Here is a 20,942-nt window from a genome sequence, read left to right as displayed (position 1 = left end):
CCCCTTTTGTGCCAGAGAAACAGAAATATCTTAATTTGATAACTTGATCAAAAGTGGAATTGTTTAAAAGTCATCTGCTTCCAATTCATTCAAATTCAATCATTTCAACTGATTAAATTACCTTTAATGTTCTTTCCGATGAAAGGTTGTGCAAAAACAGAAATGTAAAACAACAAATAAATGTTTTTTTAAATATTGTCCTCCTAAGAGACATAATCATTCCCTAAAAAAACATTTAAAAAAATTAAACCTAAGATTTGACAACTGATCAAATAACAACCTTTATTGCATCATGAAGTCATTATGAAAAGTGCTATGAGCTTGTTCACTTCCCCATGTTGCTTTCGGGGACTTTATCCGAGTCTGTCAGAAGGAACTGGAGCTGGCAAGTCTAAACTGAATCAAATGTAAAAAATATGATTCTTTGTTCCTGCTCTTATTGACAACAAATGGAGCGTTCAGCTGTGCACTGCTCTCTCTTTCAGGGAGTTTGAGGGCTCGATCCAGAGGTACCAGTGGTTCTTCTCAGAGCTGCCAGAGATGCTCTGTGAGAGTGAGATGGAGGTTGAGCAGCACACATGCTGGAGCGGCCAAGACGTCGTAGAGAGGTTTGTGTGTTATGTTACACGCTTAGAGCTGAGCAGTTTCTCAGACACTGTATGTTATACCAGATGACAACTTTACCCCAAGCGTACAGCTCCCATAATGCCCTGTTTGAAAAAAAGATCATAACGCACGCTCATTGGTGAAAATGTAATAATTGAAATTTAGGAGAGACAGAAAAAATGTGTCATCTAAAATACTGCTTTTAATGTGCTTTTGCAGTAGAGGCTTGAAGAAAGAGTTTTCATGTCGAAAAAATATCTTTAAACTTGAGACCGGTTTGTGCTCAAACCAAAGTCGAAGCACAGATCAAAATCTTAGCCCTCTGCAGATCTCAGGAGGCAATATAAATCCAAGTGGGTGTGTGGTTAATTTGTCTCTTAATGACTGGAGTGCTGCTGTAGTTTACAGCACTGCTCTATGTACTGCCATAACCCAGCTACAATATTCTGCAGTACTATAGGTGTACAGTAGTGGATATAATGGAGTCTGGCATGATACTAACATCTTTCCTTTTGTTAACTTAACTGCACATCAAAGGTGTGAGTCAGCTTTGATTTGCAGTTAATGAAATGTAATATGCTGTGTAGCCATGAGAGGCTCATGTCTAATTATAATGGCGGCTTTTTTTGTTTCATCATTATGCTTCGGGACAGAGCTCAAAAGTTGTTCTCAGGTCACACTGTCATTCTCCAGATTATAGGTCATACACAGAGAATGTACCTCTCATAGTTACTATATTGGTATGAATATAGGACAGTGTTTTTTTTCCACTTGAAAAACACATAAAACAAGTGGGATTCTTTTATATCTGGGTCTAGACCTTTAATACCCACATACATTCACCCTTTGCCCCTCATGACTGAGGCCAGCTGTACCTCCAGAGACACAGTGATCACCTGGAGGCTGAGTTCTGAGTGACAGTTTTCAGATTAAAGTTATCAATGCAACATTTTGTCTGTTTTAAATCGACACGTTAGAGCAATAAACTAGAGGAAAATCTGCGCCTATATTCTACCCTGCTGACACGTGCTCTGCAGAAGTAGGTAATCAGAGAGAGACAGAGACATGTGTTGTGAAGTTTCTCCTTAAGTGCATGGAATAAGGCTCAACAGAATCATGAGGTACAATTATGTACAAAAAAAGGAAAGGCGTGTGTGCGTGTAATGGAAGCTGCTCACAGAGGTGAGGTTTTAAGTGATTATAGAGTGGTGTTCATTCCTAGATTAAATATTCCTGGCAAACAGTTGGATGAGTTCAAATGCTAATGGTTGCTGTTGGCTAAGTTGCTAATGGTTTTAACTTTAAACATGTCCCTGATTTTCACTTTTAATTGTCTTTTGTTAAAACAATTCTAATTCCTTAAATTTATGATACCGATCCGCCAGCTCTTTCAGGTGTCCTGTTCATGCATGTGTGTTTTTCAGCCTATGTTTGTGTAGCACGTCTCCCTTTTGTCGGATTAAATAAGATCAAACTTCCTGACCTCTGGAGCTGATGCTTCTCTTGCAAGTGCTCCCATGACATGAATGTGATTGTTTTAAAAGTCAGAATCAGTCCAGTAAAAAGGTGACAAATTGCGGCGTTAGAGAATGTGTGTGGCACCTTAAGATGCCGGGACGGGAGGAATGACAGGGCCGTGAAGGTTAGAGAGTTCATTTCCAGAGTCTTTCTCATGGTGATTATGTTGGCAGCTTAAACTGGTAACAAGACAAATGGGCACACACACACACACACACACTTTCACAGGCGCGCACACAGATGCAGTACAACAACACATTCCTACACACATACCTGCTATCTATCTCAGCGGGGAACCTGGCGCTGGGATGGGGACGGTTATTCCGTTAACGGTCCATTAACCACAAGAAACAGGACATGTTCCCTTGCAAGGACATCCCACACAAACAAACAAACGCACACACACACACACACACACACACACACACACACACAGTGCTTAGTCACCATTGAAGATGCGTTGAAAGTGAGTAGCAGTAACATTTAATTAATGTTTTGATGGATGCAGATGTCTTCTTTGTCTTTCCATTAATGATGATTAGACTATTAGCTCTCTGCAGAAACAGCCTTTTTTTTATCTTGCAAAGCTATTGAGCTACAGCAACGACCAAGTAGAGCTTATATTTCTGGATAATAAAGGGGAAACTTGGGCATGGTATCCTAGTGGTGTACATGCATTAGTCCTCCAATGGGAAGACCAGGTTCAAATCCAACCTGTGTTTTTTTCCCCGAATGCCATTCCACACTTTCTCTCCCTATATGTCTTTGTCCTCTCTCTAAATAAAAACAAAAAGGCCCAAAATCAACCTTTAAAAAACACAAATGTAATTGCCAACTGTCTGGTAATCTGTGGTTTGTTTCATCGTTTTTTGGAATGAAATTCTGAGCATTTGGTTGGTTTTTCATCGTACCCTTGTCTTTTATAACTATTAAGGGTAATAACAGAAATAGTCTTTGTGTAATGCTCTCGTTGTCAGACTTTTAAGGCTCTAGGAAAGTCGTTTTTTTAATTTGTCTTTTAATATTCATTATCTAAATGGATTGCCTGTCTTGCCTTATCCTCAGACTGTAATCATCTTTGAAGAGTATTTAGTGGAGAAGTTTTAAAGAGTAGCTGTTACACTTGGTCTATGTTGGAATTCAGCCCGTCTGTGCCTCTCTGACCCCTTTACATCTTCTTCTCTATCGCATCTATCCATCCACCCATCCATTCATTAATCCAGCCATCCATTCATCTCTCCATCCTTCTATTCAGACCTCCATTCATCTCCTCCGCCCTCTGACCCACTTCACTTACAAATGTCTGTGTTGGTGAGAGTGTGTGAGAAAAAAGAAAGACGGGCAGCAAGACATAAATAACCAAGTGCATCTTAAAAAGCAGCTTTGAGTTTTGTTTCTTCTTTCACCAGCAAGAAGCACTCAGAAGAAACAATCCAAAAAAAAAATAAGATACTTTTGAAATTTCTAAAAAGTTTGTAAAAAGACTGATGACACAACCTGCAACTTTACTACTGTTCAGTCCTAAAACAGTAACCCTGAACAACTTGAACGGTTTGGATACCCCCAAGTAAACACCGCCATCAGCTGCCAACCCAAACTGAAGACCCCAGGTTGTATATTAGATGGCAGAGCCCAGTTGGCAGCAGACTTTTCCTCCAATCAGTCCAGTCCAATCCACCATATCCACCTACACACATGAACTCCACACAGAGCACTGAGGGAGAGGACAGTGGGTCTGATTCAAAGTCAGGTAAATTAGATTAACTATTTCATGTAAAGTTGCAGATATAATTCTCAGAAACGTTGTTGAATTAAAATCCATGTAACTAAAGGAATATGTTTTATTTCTGATTTGGGCGGCAGGAGCTCACTCTGTAGGGACTTGGGTTGGGAACTGGAGGGTCAACAGTTCAATTCCCAGTGCAGACCAAATTACTGAAGTTGTTTTGGTAGCTGTAGAGGTGCCAGGGAAATTCTCGAGTACATGCCAAGGAGCCCTTGAGCAAACCACCGGACCCCGACTGTCCTGGTGGACTCCCTGCGTAGCAGTGTGTAGCGGCCCCATTCTGACATCTCGCCACTAATGCATGTCCACAGATCCTGTTTGTGCATGTGTGTCTCTAAATAAGTCCAGAAAAAGTCCAGGACACTCTTGAAAAACAGATTTTTAATCTCAATGAGTTATTCTTCCTGGTTAAATAAAGTGTAAAACAGACTTTTCCTCAGGGATTAATAAAATATTTTTTTAAAAATTGCAGCATTGACAATACCCTTGTACCTTTATAAAGAAGGACATTTCCAGACACATTTGAATGAATGAATAAAAACCTTTATTGCCCCTTGCACCTGAGAGCATAAAAACACTAAACAAACAAAACATTTACAGAACAGCACAAAACATTTTTAGACATTTTTTTTGCGACAGTTTGTTTAATTTTATGTACCATGTACTTCAGACTTAAGGTTTGCTGAATAAATCAAACACTAAGTACTGTAAGAGTTCATGATTTGCTGCAACATTTTGAAAGCAGTCAGAATGACTGCCTTGGTAGTTTGAGTGTTAGCATCAATAAAAGTAGCATAAAAGTCATGTATAGGAGAAGTATGACAACAACATTTAAATGTTAATAAAATGTTTCGCTCTGTTATTTAGACTCTGAGTGCTGTAATAATAGACTTTCCCCAGTAGAGGGAAGCAACTTATCACCATCCTCGGTACCAATGTTTCACTCTGCATCCAGCACTGAGGGCCTGCCACACCCGACATTTTTGAAGTGTTTTTCAAAGCATTGATATCTGTTTTAAATGAGCCTTTCATGTCACAAAGTCGATAAACGGCGTTCAAACAGCTAAACACATTCCGGAGGAGGTGACGAAGGATGAAGGATGACTAAGACTAAGTGTGGTTATTTCAAACCATTCCAAAAGAAAGCATATCACCTCCAAATCTGGAACAAGTCATTATAGGTATGAGCCTCAGGTGACAGTACAATGTGTTATTGTGTGTGTGTGTGTGTGTGTGTGTGTGTGTGTGTGTGTGTGTGTGTGTGTGTGTGTGTGTGTGTGTGTGTGTGTGTGTGTGTGTGTGTGTGTGTGTGTGTGTGTGTGTGTGTGTGTGTGTGTGTGTGTGTGTGTGTGTGTGTGTGTGTGTGTGATAGAGCTAGGTAAGTGACTCCACAAGAATGCTGCTGGATTTACAATTGAGGTTGCGACTCTAGTAATTAGACACCTCTATCAGATCAGATCACTATCTCAGGTAATTTCATTTTTGCTATGTTCTATGTGTGTGTGGGTGTGTGTGTGTTTGTGAGGGTGTGTAACTACAGACGCTTTTAAACGTTAGCTGCAGGGATGAGAGAAGAATGGGTCCCTGTGTGTGTTTTACCAGTATCAACCACGCTCTAACTGTGGGCAGCAGATGAGCAGCTCTGTCATTACTGCACTGCTTGTGATTTATGTCTGTCGTTCTCCAGATCTTATTAAGTGCCACTCACAGTCATACCTCTCTGTGCCGTCTGCAGCACACTCTCTGCAGTGTTAACACCTGTGTCTGTCAGACAGACCGGAAATCCTGACACTGTGTAATCTGGCCAATGGTTCCTTCATGGCACTGACAGTCAGTTTCTGATGCAGCCAGCGGGGGAGCAGATATTGGACTTGAGAAATGCTTCAGGTGTTGAGATGTGGTGATACGGTTTTCTCCTCTTGAATATAAAGCAGAAGGGCCTAGTCATTGCTAAAATTGAAGATCTGTCTTTTACTGATAATTGAAGACAAGTAAATTTTGCACATTATGTTTGTGCTTAACTTTGGATTTTTAATCATCAAACTCAATAAAGAGTCAACAGATCTGGTGCCATTTGGTATCTTTAAATATTAACCACAGAGTAAGTAAAGGACTTTAAAAAAAATCGATGTCTGTCTGCTTCAACATGTTCATTTAAAATGGATTGAAATGAACCAGGAGGCAATGATGCCATAACAATACTGTAGCATTCATTACCATACCATCCAATACTATACAAAAATAATACAAACCCATACCTTACACCTTCAGGTTAATAAAACATGATGGCTGTTAAGGCTCCACAAATGGAGGTTGGCGCTCTCAGAGGAGGACAAAATATATGTTCAAAATATAATTCCGTTGACTCCGTCTTTTGGCAGGATCCAAAGAAAGTACTGCAGTACACGAACATGCTCCCAAAGGAATCCACTGATTTATATTTTGAGAATACAATTGTTTAAGCTTTCAACAGATCAAAGTTAGGCTGTAGATGTTGCGGCTAACGGGTGAAACAACACACACTATTTTTTCTTACTTCCAATCTCATCAGCTCAGACCACAACCCATAAATAATTGATCCCTTTCATGGCATCTTTCCTAGACATTAAGATTGGCATGCGTGATTACTCTGCACTTGCAGTGGAGATGCAGTGACCCTCATAAAACTGTCCAATTTCTAAGTCGTCCAACTTGTCGCTTATCCCTGAATCGAGATCAATGTCAGCAAAAAGCTTTGCTGCCAAGGCTTTTCACATCAGGCTGTTTTACAGAGAATCCTAGCTGTGCATCCTTAGTTCTTAGTTTAGTTGTTTATTTCAAATAATTTTGACAATAAGAACCTCGTGTTGTACTTAAGTAGATTTATTTGAATGTTATATAAATGCCGATTGTCGTATTTTTGATCTTCAAATATATCCATATATGCAGACGATATGCTTGTATGCTGTGTTGCTGATTCCTCAGGATGTTAAACTAGAGATAGCCCAACGGGATAACTAAAATCGAACTAAGGACTGTTAGGAAAGCTAATTTTGAACATGAGCAGTCTGTCCTAATAACTTTAAATTTGATCTCTGGGCTTTCATGTCAATGATGGTTCATTTTTGATTGTCACATACAGCTATATGCAGATGATGCACTGCTATAGTATTTTACTTTGTATATTCTGACCAAATACCTATAATGAATGTTGTCCTCATTACAAGTCAAAGGGTTCAAGGCCATATTGACTTCAGTGGGATATTTTAGGGTTAGGTTGTAAATCCAAGACATTAAGGAAAGCTTAATCTAAACTTAAAACAGTCCGTTCTAATAGTCATACATCATCGAGCTGGGCTGTCAGGTACATCTTTTCTTTTTCATGCTTAATCGTCGACTGCATCTTTATGCAGACGATACAATCCTATACTGTGTTGCTTTTTTGGTTCAAGTTCCCAGAGTGAAATTAAACCCCCTCTTTGACTAAGTGCAAGGTACTTATAAAAACCATAAAGGTAAGATATATACTATACATATGTCCACTGTGAAGGGTTTTTAATATTGAGAGATTCTGCTTTATATAAATGCCTTAAAACGACAACAATAAGAAATGTGCCTTTGCATATCAAACATCAGTCAAAGTGTATTATCTAAAATGACGCCTGGCTTTCTGCACAGAAACACTAACCCTCTGATATGAAGGGAAATTAATGTTGTTGAGTTGTTTTTTTCTCAGCACCTGATGTGGATGTTATCTAATCACATTGTCCACCATTAAGCACTTCCATTTCTGGAGATAATTACAATACTCATGAGTGCATTTTTCATAATTAGGTATGTTAATCTCGCTTTGATAAGAGACAATAATCTTAATGTGCATTCATGTACAAATGTCTTGTTGCAGTCTTGGTGTCTTGCTTGCATATCTGTTGATGTTTGTAAAGGAGTGACGACTGTATTGTTGGTGCAATGTTAGTGTGATTTCCTTGTTTCTTTTTTTGTCTGTATGTAATGATATTTAGTTTTTGACGTCTTAGTGTAACTGTTAACAGGGTTGTGTGATAAAAGAGCCCCACTCTGCTGCCAACCTTGTATGAACAAAGGTCAAATCAATGTCCTGTCACTCTTAACTGTGTTCTTTATGATGAACATGCACATTCACAGCTCTAATGATGATAAAAGAAAACACAAACATGCCAGAATGTTTGTAAGGTGTTGAAGCTCTTGTGTATTTCTAGACGATTAATTGAAAGTGTGTGGTGAAGATGATCCTCTAAATCTTTGCTGGAGTCTGAGGAATCCTGGGATTTTCCCCTGAGGGAACATTGTGGTTTTTTTATTGAGCTTTTTTTTATCTTCTCCCACACCCTTTTCCTTTCCAGTAATATTTTCATCTTCTTTCCTCTCACATCCTGCTCTTTCTGTTGCCTTGGATTCTATAAATCAGTTAAGTGGAAATAGCTGAACGTCTTATACCGTGTGTTAATGCATTTATATAGCTCTGCATCCTGTTCATAATGTAGGATTTTTCTCAATCTTTTTGAACACGTCAAATCATGCAGCATCATATCCTTTTGTAATTTACTATAGTGTCTCATCCAGGCAACAGCCTCCTGTAATGTAGCGAATGCAAAATTGCAAAAACACTGCAGTTACTCGAGCATCCACCTGAGGTTGGCTGAAAAATTCTTGGAAGTCTCGTACACACGCATGTTAAAATGCTCATTTTGACACCAGAAATGGATTTGTACAGCTTGGTCAAAAAAACAAACAAATTTGGTCTAAAAAACTCATGCAGTCATTGGCACACACTGTGCAGGGGTGAATTTGTTCATTGCACGTTCATTTTAAATGTATTCAAAGATGTTAATACATTTGCATAATTAGGAGCGGAGTTGATTTGACTGGCAGGTGGGTGCATTGTAGCTGTTTGCCAGGAGGCTTATAGGTCCGTCTCACCTTCACTTAGTTGCCTGTTTCTAGGTTGACCAAAAGCATGTTCAATGTGGAGTACGCTTTAGTAACCAATGGGTTATGTCACAGAGTCTACGTCCATATTTTATGCAGTCTATATTTTTATCCAAGACATACAGTTAGCAGTTGTAATAAATGTACATCGTTTTCCGTCTACTTCTGTGTGTTTCAATGTGGCTAACTTCTACTGGCTCCTTCTAAGGTCAAATCTATGAATGACTCACAAATCAAGTCCTGATTTTTTTTTTATATTTGCAAAGTAGCTCTGATAATTTTGTTTTGCAGGGTTCCACTCACAGTGACCCTCATCTGTTTTATGTCTAATTGTTGACAATGCAGTTCTTCTTCAGTAATCCTCTCTGTGCTTTCACAGCAGATACAACGTAATGCATCTCATCATAAAACACAAGTAATTATTTTTTCCCACTAAGGCCAACAAGTATGTTGACTGTGCCAGCAATGTATTTTTTTTTAATTACTTCTGTTTGTATTGATTACAGTGCTGTAGTCTTCTCCCCACTGCATCATATTATTTTTTCAACGAAATGATCCAGTTTTCCCACGAGAATCTGCAGTCACATCATCTTTTAATTCAACAGGCAGCTTTTGATCTGTTGATGTTGTTGCCGATTGGCTGCATATTTAATGTGGACTCGATCAAAGCTGGATTGGAGAACATTTCTCACAGAGACAGTTCATACAGTATATAAGCTCTTCTGTGAGACCCGTTATCATTGATTGCCAATGCTAGAATGAATAAAGCCAAAAAGCACCAGACCAAAATGTGAGTCATGCCTCAGGACATGAACAATTTGACTTAAATTACAGCATCGTATTTTTTTTTATCAGGAAATAGGAATGCATGAAAACACTATCTGTGTGTGAATTAAGCAGACAATTAGAGACACTTAATTACAGACTTCATGTATCAAACTTAATTTTCTGGTGGGATCTGATTCCAAGCCAGCAGGGTTAGCATGGCTCCAGAGTTCAGGATCTTCGCCTGGCATTAGTCAAATAGTTTTTTTCTTTTTTTTGTTTTAGCTGACATCAGCCATGTGCCTTCTCTCTGGTTCCCACAAATCCTGTTGCCATAGCCTGAGTGTGTTTGTGCAGTCGAGGGTGTGGACTCAGCGGTTACTGAGTTGGTGGTTGATTGTATTAGCGAGCAACGCTGGTTTGGAACTTGAGGATTGGGAAAAAATATGACTCATGAATTGCTGTTTCTTTTCTTCAGCTTTCCTCTCGCCTCATCTTACTTTTGATCCACCCACTGCATCCCCCCCCACACTGACAAAATGATGTGATACTTTTCACAGCCCACGACATGAAGAAACATCATTATGCAAGATGGTCAGGGATCAAACTCAGAGATGACTTTGATATGCCACGTGCATCCATCCATTTGTTTGTTATTCAATTGAAGTAGGAGGTCCTCATATACAGTCATCTGCAGGAAAGGAACAATCCAGAATAATCAACTGGTAACAATGCCAAATAACATGTTGTCTTGAAGCACATTAAGTTAATAAATAATTCATCTCTGTATGGATGTGCACCCTCTGCTGTTTTAGAAGCTAATAAATATTAGTCCAGGATACATCCTCTGCAGTGAAAGGGTTATTTAAAATGGTCACAATCACTTCAAGTTGTATGTTTTCACTTTTTGAAACCTCTGTCAGCTCTGCAGGATTTACAAAAGCATATTTTTCTCACCCTGAAAACCCTCTGGTCATCCTCTGTCTGATAGGCCCCCCCTCCAGCATGTTAAAGTTATATGCATGTCTTTAGAATACAGAACAACATAATACCCCACTGATTTCAAATTTACATAGTTCAAATCAATAAATAATATCATGAAACACCTGGTCAATGTGAAGCTGCTGGATTATGACAGAAAGGAAACTAACTGAACTAAACTACTGTAATAGATGGTTTACGTTGTTGAGAGCAGGATGGTTAAATTCGGTGTCCAGAGGGTGCTGTCCCTCTGCTGTCATGTGAATCAAGCGAGTATGTGTTGGTACAGAGGAGCAGATGTGCACAGCTTGTTAAGGAAGAAGATGCAATTAGCATTGTTGCAAAACAAGTTTTCAAATTATTCCTCGTACGACAATATATAGTATCTGTTTTGTTAATTGAATCGCTGATGAAATTATCTCGGTTATTAAGATGAACATCGGTCTGCCAGAGAATGAACTCATGTCACTATAGTTTAAAATCTGCCTGAAGATAAAATCTGTTTCTTTGTTTTTTTTTGCCAGGAGTAACAACATTACAGAGTGTGTTAGGGCTTGTGTACCTCCCTGTCTATGAAGTGAATCATACACCCAGAGTTAACCCACTAGTGTAGTGACTGTGGGGAAACGGGGGCAGAAGAACAGCACACTCTACTACACTCCCATAACTGGGACATAAAGTGCTGTATGTCATTCTCATGTTCTGTCTTTTTTGTAGTTATGCAGGTCGCGTAGTTGGCAGCGGTTTCAAAGCCCAGAGGGAGAACCCAGAGATGTCTGTCCGTAATACAGATCCTGTCCTGAAGGGGGCGAAGCAGAAGCTGGAGCAGCTAACACAGGTATGCACTCCAGCACACCTCAGCTCAGAAATACTATTGAAATTAAGCACACTGAACTCACCATTCTCACATTTTAGTATTCTGAGCTAACATTGAAATGAACAATCTTTTCCATCTCGATTTTCCCGATTGTCCAACACTGATGTAAACATGTTTGGTCTTCCAGATTATAATTGTATTATTTTGTAGACTTCAGGTCCTTATTAAGTAGTGCCAACTATTTTCAGAACTTCTCCATGACCAACACTTTATCACATGAAAAGGTGCTTTCAGTAATCCTCTGTACATAAATATTACCCATCAATGAATAAATCAAACAGACGAGAGGAAGGCACACCCAAAGATGTCGTCATGTTCGATTGCTTTGCAGTCCTGTGGTACACGTGTGTATTGTCCTCTATTGACTGCCACATCGGAGTAGTTGGAAAAGCTGGTATCCAAGGAGAGCTTGGTCACAGGCAGTTAAAAGCTCTGCTCCGACATTGGGCCTGGTAGACATCCTCAATTGCCAGCAGCTGTGTCCCAGTGATGTTCTTGGCTGCCCTTATGATCCTCTGCAGTGCCTGGTGTCGGTACTTTCCCATGCAGCTGGTAAATTTATAATAGACATTTAAAACAACATTTTGTCCAGAGTGGTGTCGCGGTTAGGTTTCTGGTTCAAATTCCTGTCAAATCAGCTCTGTGGTGGACTGGTGACTAGTCCAGTCCCCTACCCACAATGACAGCCGGGTTTGGCTCCACCCCCTACATCCTCGAACTGGATAATATATTGGTTATAGATAATAGATAGAGGAATTTATTTTGTCCAAAAGTCTTTACAATCAACCCTCTGTCAAAGACTGCAATAGCGTGTCCTTTAGAGTATCTGGATGTTGATGTGGATGGAGGTTATAATAAGAAACAAGTTCTTTGGGTGGTTTCATAACTTGGTCATAGAGCATAAATATCGTCTTCATTCACCTTGGCCGTGACACCTTGATGTCTAAAGGTGGTTTAGCATTCTGCAGCAACATCTCGACCTGCCTATAAAGGCTGGAATTATTCATAGCCATACTTAAATAATAATGCTGTTGTTGGATTGATCCTTACAGTAAAAAATTAAGATCAACCTTTCTGTCTTCCTTCAAAGTGGGATGAAAGTGTTTCCCAGGCCTTGGTTGTGTGTGCATGTGTCTCTGTGATGATTCTCACCTGTTATCATTCCATGTGTGAAGCGCTGTTTAATCCAATTCAGCTTTTTGTCAGCACCTCCAAAAGGGAAGAGGATAATTACTTTTAATAAAAAGATATATAATTATGCATTTTAAACTTGCAGCATTTAAAAAGCTCTGGGCATGATGATATGATTTCCATGGATGATTCATAAAACAATAAAAAAAAAATATGGTCCCATAAAATGGTGCATCAAGATTACTCATTCATTGTGATTCATTGTTTTTGTCTGTGTTAGGAAACTTGCTGTAGAGGATGATAGACGATAAAAGGAAGCCAGACAACAAAACACAGTGAAAGATAGACTCAATAGACAAGCAAAGGAGACTACAAAGTTGACAGACATTAAAGGATAAGGCTGACAACATTTCATGATGTATTACTTTACAAAATCCCAGCCAGTCTCAGTTTCCAAAGCAGCCTGGGAACTAGACATCCCTGGTTAGGCCAATCACTGCTGTTTATGTAAAAGAAGTGCAGTTTAACTTATAAACAACCAATATGACTCCGGCCAATAATAAACTGTCTGAATCAGTCTAAGTATTCATTTGATTGGATGGTACTTAACGTCATGCTCAAAGTTGAATAATTGCTGTATAATAATTTAATGCCAAACGTCTGTGTATTATGTTGAACGAGAAGCGCTGTGAATTGGATGTTGAAACAAGTTACCTTGCCTATTATCCAATCCAATCATCCACAATCTTATAGTTGATCTAGCTCACTAAGATTGTTGTTGCCGTTACAAACTTTCTGAAAAACACTTAAGGTCTTAAGGTGCACATTTACCATTAGTTAGCTATTAGCAAACACATGCGCAAGGTATCAGCACTTCATGACTCATTTAAAAGCACTTTGACATTTAGGTTCAAATTGTCAAACATAATTTATGTTATGTCACTATTGGATGGATGGATGGATAGATAACTGTTTTACCTACTGTTCTAGGTCTCTGTAGTCATTCTAATTTTTATTTTTTTTATTGATTTTCATGGCCATGGACTTAATTACTAAAGGTAATGTTATATTGCATTCAATCTGGGAACTGATTATCTGTTGGCATCGAGTGCAAACTGAGCTGAGTCACACCAACCAGGTCACTTCTGGATCAAACAATGCAAGAAAACTGCTCCTATGACTTAGCAAACAAAGTTTTAGAAACTGGAAACTCAGATGATGCAAACTGAGCTACCTGCAACTATTAATCCTCATACAATAGATGTCACCATAGAGTTAAACGGAAAACTTCAAGATTATAACTTCAGAGAAAACATGATGCATCAGTACAGTATTGCTGTGTTTAGCTCAATGGATAAATCTTACATTGAATCTTGCATTTAATTCCACATTGGCGGGGTTCTCTGTATCATCAGATCAGAGATGAAATTAGCCCTTTGTTGTCAACCTGAAAAATATGCTTTAAATAAGTGTTGTTGGAGTTGTGGAGTGTTCATGGGAAATCATGTGACGAGTCCATGTAAAGGTTTGTTTCTCTCTTTCTGCTGTGTAAGCTTGGTTTCGGTGTTACGTCCAATTTGGGCGGTGAGTCCATTAATCATGTTGCATTTACATGGAGGAAATGCTAAGTCAGCACCCCTCCCCCGTAACATTTACACAAACACACACCACACAGGCAGCATGTTATTATTTATGTTTTTCTCAGCCCCATTAATTCTGTATAACCATTATATAGAATAACAGGGACTCTTCTGCACATTCATTTACATGAAAACAAACACACACACTCACTCCAACCTGATGCGGTTAAGAACAGCTGAATCAATATGTGCATGCACAAAAAAGATGATGTTAAAGGGGAAAATCCCCTTCTACAGTTTTTTTTTTTAGGTAACCTGAGTGTCTATTGACCCACAACATGTGAAATAAACCCATTCAGTCCTTTGTCTGTGGTCTGCCTTAGTCTTACAACACAGAAAATTGCTCAGTTTCAAATTTTCTCAGTTTGTGACATCACAAGTTGGATTCTGGTTAAAAGAAAATCCCCTCCCCTCCCATGGACTCCACCTCCAGCCTAGAGCAAAACTTTTGTGCAGGTTTGCCTCTGAACAAGTTTAGAGTCACTCTTGAAACGTAGAGCCGGGGCTGCTCTTCTGTCATGCTAGCAGCCTTTGTACTTTCTCAGAGGGGTTGGGGGGGGGGGGGTCCATTTGTCTGAGGCACACACATTAATGCACACCATGCATTGATAATTATTCATGCTTGTCACATGTGCCATTTACACACTCGCACAGCCAGTGTGAACGGAAGAGCAAAATGTAAAACAGGACAAAGAAGCATCCTTTGAATCTTAATTATTTCATCAGTCATGTTTTGGTAGTCTGTCTCCTCTTTCTGTCTTTCCTGTCTCAATTTTGTATAACATGGTAATTAGAGTTTTGCAGCACTGGGTTATGTTTCACACTGGCTTTCCCCTCTAATGGGATTCCATTAGTGTAGCCATTCAATTATTCTCACAATTAAAATTTCTATGAACATGTTCAGCAAATCAGGATGAGCCTAATCAGCATGGTGGAGGCTTCCCTCGTGTAGGAGAAGAGCAATGGTCCCAGAAGTGCTCATCAACAGCCGAACGGGATTTGTACTTATTTTGATGAAGGTAACAAATGCAAAGTATTCACTACATTTCCTCATTTACTGATCTATCAGGATTATGTTAATGTTACAACATAAAAGATAAAACTTCACAAAGTCACTCAAAGAGGCTGCAGCTGTTGAAAAAACAACATCCTTGGATGTCATTGTACGCATTTTTGAACCACTTACTACTGAAATTTTGCATGGTGCCTAGAATAGGAACTCCCTATAGTCATTTATAGATTGCTCATCTCTGTACTGCCTGCGCATATTTCTGTGCAATGGCTACAAGCTATGTACATACAAATAGTTGTGAAATGTGCTTGCTCTCTTTATTAATTACAAACCTCATACTATATGTTCGGTACCTTAATCGTGACAGATTTGCTGGAAATATGTAACAAAAAGAAGTATAAGAATTGAGATTCCATCCTTTTTAATTTGAACAAATCCCTCCTTGTCATTTTGTAATATGCTGACAGAGAAGTAGGATGAGATCAGATATTCTCATCTCACCACCAAGTGCAAGTTTCCCCGTCTTTAATTAGACAGGACAGGCCACTCCGGTGCTGCAGCCCTGCAATAGTTTTACTTGTTAGCTTATTAGTTTCACTGGAGAGAGTTTCACTGCCTCATGACCCAAATCCAGATTCAATTCCTTCCTTTCCACATGACTAGAAAAACACAGTCCTGGTGGAAACATCGCCGTAATGTATTTTTGTCCTCCCTCAGCCCTCATTTGCAATCGGATGACATGATGTTGAATCACTGCACACAGAGTCTAGTCTGTATCCTTGTCCCCTCGGACATGCTGTCATATAATAACCTTGGTTCCCCTTGTTTCCATGGCGGCTCCGCGCCTACCGTACGCGTTGAGGCCAGATGTCCCACCTTATGGTTTTAACCTACTTCAGAACAGCGGCTCAGGTACAGAATGACACAAATAAACATTTTAAAGCTTTTTAAATAAAAAAAAACGTGACATCCCTTTTGGAAACTTTGTCTTTATATGACACATGTGAAGAGCAATTTTCTTTAGTGTCAAAGCATAATGTTAAACTAATAAACTTATCTTTTCCATGCTTTCCCTTTGTATACTCTTCTATATGCTGTACAGTGTAAATAAAATATAAAGCTTTAAGTATCAGAAAACTTCCATTACCATTACAGAAATGGTAATTCGTTAAAATGCGAATAAAATGATATAAAACAAATAAGTAGAAATCTATTTTCTTCCTGATGGACTCTTTGCTTTTGTAAGTCATACAGAGGCATTACTGCAAGTTCAGACTCTTTATAACCAGCTAAAAACTTCCCACAAGAGCTTTAACTTTCCCCTCAGTTTAAATGAAAGTTTTAAAGTTAAGTGGCGAACTGTCACTGCATATTTCCGGGTCAAACTGTGAAGAAAACTGTATTCTATTGAACTACTCATTGTTTGTGTGATGCATCTGCTCAACGATACAAAGAACAGCTTCCAATATATGTATTAGAGTTAAAGTGATAGAAGTTTTTAAGGCTAAGACGCTGTAGAAAAGAATAATGAAATAATTTTTGCTCAGTCCTAAACAGTCTACTCTTGTTTGTTCTCTGAAGTTAAATTAACTATTCTGTAGTAATATAAAACATTAAGATGGATGTTACAATCATGGTAGCATCAGCTTATTTGTAAAAAAAAAAAAAGAATTTTATCTTTGGGGAAAAGGAAATGCCAGCCCAATATCTGTTTCCCATTTTCAAAACTGTGGGCCCTTTTTCCTTATCTCTATTTCAACATGGAATTCATATATATTACACACACTGACTCTCTGCAATACACATTCATCAAACTGTGAGGCAATTATAAGTTCCTGTCGCTGTGTTTGTGTGGTAACCTTTAATACCAGTTGTGGAGTTTCTTACTTGGCTGAAAAGTTTGTGTTGTTCTTCATGAGTTTATTAGAAATTCCACAAACAAACCCAATATATGAACCTAACTCAGTCGATGTTTTTACAGTCATTCAAAAGTTAAGTTTCAGCAGACGTGCTTTTCAGCCAGCATCACAATTATGTAACATATGTCAGCTTCCACTCTCTGACTTAAATGAGCAGTAGAGAATATGGATTCCCTTTGAGACCGAATGACCTCAATTACCCTACGGATCGCTGCCTGACCTATGTGTGTGTGTTCATGTTTCTGTTTGTGTAAAGATCTTTTGAGGCCATTAAGTGCCATGTCGAGGGGAAATTATTACTGTGAGCTGCTTGTAGTGATTTTGAGTTCAAGCTTTAACTCATTGTCAGGTCAGATAAATGCCTACAGTACAAGGCAGCCTGACGAGCAGCTCTGTGATGTATTACTTGCGTTTACCTGGCAAATTTATTCACTTTTCAGCTGTATGTAGTCGAGTCTAGACAAGAATATCATAACATATGAAGAGCATTACGCTTTAAACCACATGCCGTCCTCATGTTGATACCAGAGGAACAGGAAAATGAAATTATTCAAGTCTTTAAGGTTTATCCCCCTGTGATCAGGAATGTCTGTTCTTAATTTGATGGCAGTCCAGCTCATATTTAATGTGGTATTTAAGGTCTGGAAGGAAATCATGGACAATTACAAACATTAAAAAATGATAAGAGAGCACTCTATATTGTACTTTGATTTACCACACTGTCATTTCTTAAAAGAGGAAATGCAACCATTTAGCCTGACAGAAAACAGAAGTGTGGGCTTTTACGCGTTGCGATACTGCATGTGTTCTATGTGTAATGTTTACTGACTTCTAGCATAATGTTTGTGTTCTAATGTAGGAGCTGTTAGTCGAGCTCGGCTGGGCCTCTAAAGCAACAGCAAAGGTGGAGGAAGAGGAGGGAGGGAGCGCACAGACAGAGAGGGGCAGCGGGGATGACTGCGATGATGAAGACGGCTGTGAAGCATCTGGTGAGGAGAACGGTGAGTCATGTGCACACGCACACACACACACACACACACACATGCACACGTGCAAAAATGCATGCAAATGTAGTCTGAAAAACATCCGAAAACACACACCCCCACAAACGCACGCATCCGCACATGATGTATGCACACGTGTAAGATTGTCCTGAAGTTAAGCAAATAAAGGGATCCTGGTTCATACATAACACATCACCACATACAGGATGCTGTAGATACAGAGAGAAAAAAATATGCACACACACCATAAATAAAAGACAGCACACACTCAGAGTTCATTGGTACGGTGGAGGTTTTCAAAATGCTGCAGCCTCCTCATATCTTGTGCCAGCAGGGAAATGCCCGGAGGGAGGGATAGTACCGAGAGATGGATTCAAATGTCCTCCCTCTCTCTTTCTCCCTCGCTCTCTCTGTACAACCCCCCCCCCCCCCCCCCCCCCCCCCCCCCCCCCCCCCCCTCTTTCTCTCTCACTCTTTCTCTGTCTAACGCCCCCCCCCCACTCTTGGCAGTTTATCTCCTCCTTGGTCAGAGTAAAAGATGCACTAACAACCAGGTCACCCTAAAAAACAGAAATGAAAAAGTGAACTGTAATTATTCATTCATCTTTTGACTTATTCATCGTCTTTTGCCCATACATAATACATGGGTGTCATGGGGGGCCCTGGAGGACCCCTGGGAGCCTTGAGGTAATCCCACAGAGTGAATATCGTTCAATTTAGCTGTTGTTTAGATTATTGATGGAAATAAGTGGTTCTTTGTTGGTGCAGGAGCTCAGTGACTTTTGATTGGGAATAAAAAAATGTCTGAGCAGTTTTTATTTTAAATGAAGAATTATGAAGGCTTTAGAAAGGTATTTAGAGAAATTGAATTCTGAAAGATATAATAATTTCTATTATACCTATATATCCTAACTACTATATCCATTAGGAAAGCCTTTGCTTACGTCCTTTGGGCTTGTTGTTCATTGTTTGTGTTTAGCTGAGAAGCTCAAACATGTTTTACTCATGAACCTCCAACATGTCCAACTTCAAGTCCTGTCACCATGTGGGGCAAAAGAGACAGCCTCGCCCACTCGGGGACACTGCTAGTTGAGACAAAATGGTCAGTTTCATTGCAAGAAAATAATTTAAAGAGAATCAACAGGTATAAAAAATATTTCAAATCAGTAAAAAACAAATTTATTTGTGGGGGCAAGGCACTGAAGGGACCAGTTTGTTTTAAACGTTTGACTGGTGCTAAAGTGCGAGGCTCCAATTTTTATACTGGTATACGTAGTCTTTAAATATCTTCGTTCATTCATTCATATAACTTTTATTTATACTTTTATCATCATCAAGACGTAAATAATCTATTTAAAAACAGAATAAAGTAAACAAGAAAGCAAACAAACAGACAAAGGAAAGCATTGATCTTTAGAGATAAATATTGTCATTGTTAGTGTTTTTTGTAAAAAAATAAAAAAATAAATCATCATATGTGAAGCTCATAAACTTAAATAAGTCTTCCTTTATTTGATGTTTGAATCAACTTGTTACCATGACTAACTTTAAACAGCTTTTTTTTCCAATGGTTAAAGGTTTATCATTGACTGATTCAGTATGTTCACAGCTCACTGTTCTGATGTCGTATTATCTTAGAAAGAGAGATTATTTAGAGCCATTTGGTTAAGATGGTTTGTTGGCCTTCTTTGAAACTGTTCCAGTGTTGTCTGAAGGACTCACAGTCCTCAGAGGCTTCTTACGCACTGCAGCCCCTCTTAACGCTCCAGGAATATGTAAAGTGTAAAGTGTCTATCTTTCGCTGGAAAAACTCACGTGACGACTAAGTGGTGAGGAGACCTCATCCACCGTTACGCTCATGAAACTTTCCATGACACTCAGGCAGTTTGTGACGGTTGCTATACTGTGACGACCTGGGCCAATCATATTTAGGTCAAACCAATAACATTAGGAATGTTGTGTCTTTGTGGGAATGGTGCAGGATTATCAGGACTTTTATTGCTGAAAGCGTTTGCTGCTACACTGTTTTGATTATTATAATTTTCTCATTGTTCTCCATGATCACCTTGCCACCCATGAACCATGCCAGTGCAAGCCTTGTGATCACGGCGCCCTGGTGATGTCATTGGTCAGTGGGCTTGAAGTCCCTGAGGCCAGTATGTAACAGAGTCACAGGCCATTGTCACATTTATTTTTCCTGCACTGCGCTCGTCATCGCTGGAGTCACGAGCGTGTCTCACAGTGACGTAAAGCACGAGTGCATCGTGTTCGTCCTTTCTAATACTAAACTGTATAGGTCAGTTGTTTCCAACATCCGGCCTGTGGACTGGAAACAGGACACGTGAAAGTTTGTAAAAGGCCAGGACTAAATAATGGGATCAGAGGGAGAGAATCATCAAGTACAACTCAGTTTGTAACTACAATTATGGAACGTGTAGTTTGAATTTTGTTACTGCACCCAAACCAAAAAGCATCTTGAAAAGTTTGGGAATTCATTTTTAGTTTTCTTTTTTATTATTGTATAAGACTCTTGATAATCGTTTTAAGTCTTGACTTTGTTCATTCATATGTTCCTCATCTTAACTTCTGATGTAAGCATATTTGTTACTGTATCTGTGCATTTCTGGGTTACACTTAAGTGTTTTATTGCATGGCCTCAGTTGCAATTCAATGCCCACCTGTTTAAGTATGTAACAAATATAAATCTCTTGAAAATAGATGCCAAGTGTGTTCTTTTAAATTGTCCCCATAGCAAC

General features: G+C 39.1%; 1 protein-coding gene across 1 annotated transcript in view; it reads left to right on the top strand.

Moving 5' to 3' along the window:
* The window catches only part of LOC306828095 (glypican-5-like), a 54,052-nt gene that overhangs the window by 14,675 nt on the left and 18,435 nt on the right, over positions 1-20,942 (top strand). The window contains exons 7-9 of the mRNA XM_079350325.1: positions 486-608; positions 11,321-11,441; positions 18,042-18,183. Of these exons, the coding sequence (XP_079206451.1) occupies positions 486-608; positions 11,321-11,441; positions 18,042-18,183 (386 nt within the window). The remainder of the gene's footprint in view (positions 1-485; positions 609-11,320; positions 11,442-18,041; positions 18,184-20,942) is intronic.

Source organism: Symphodus melops, assembly GCF_947650265.1.
Source record: "Symphodus melops genome assembly, chromosome: 8".
In the NCBI taxonomy this organism is placed as follows: domain Eukaryota; kingdom Metazoa; phylum Chordata; class Actinopteri; order Labriformes; family Labridae; genus Symphodus; species Symphodus melops.
Note: the sequence above shows the minus strand (reverse complement) of the source record. Positions and strands in the feature narration are given on the sequence as shown.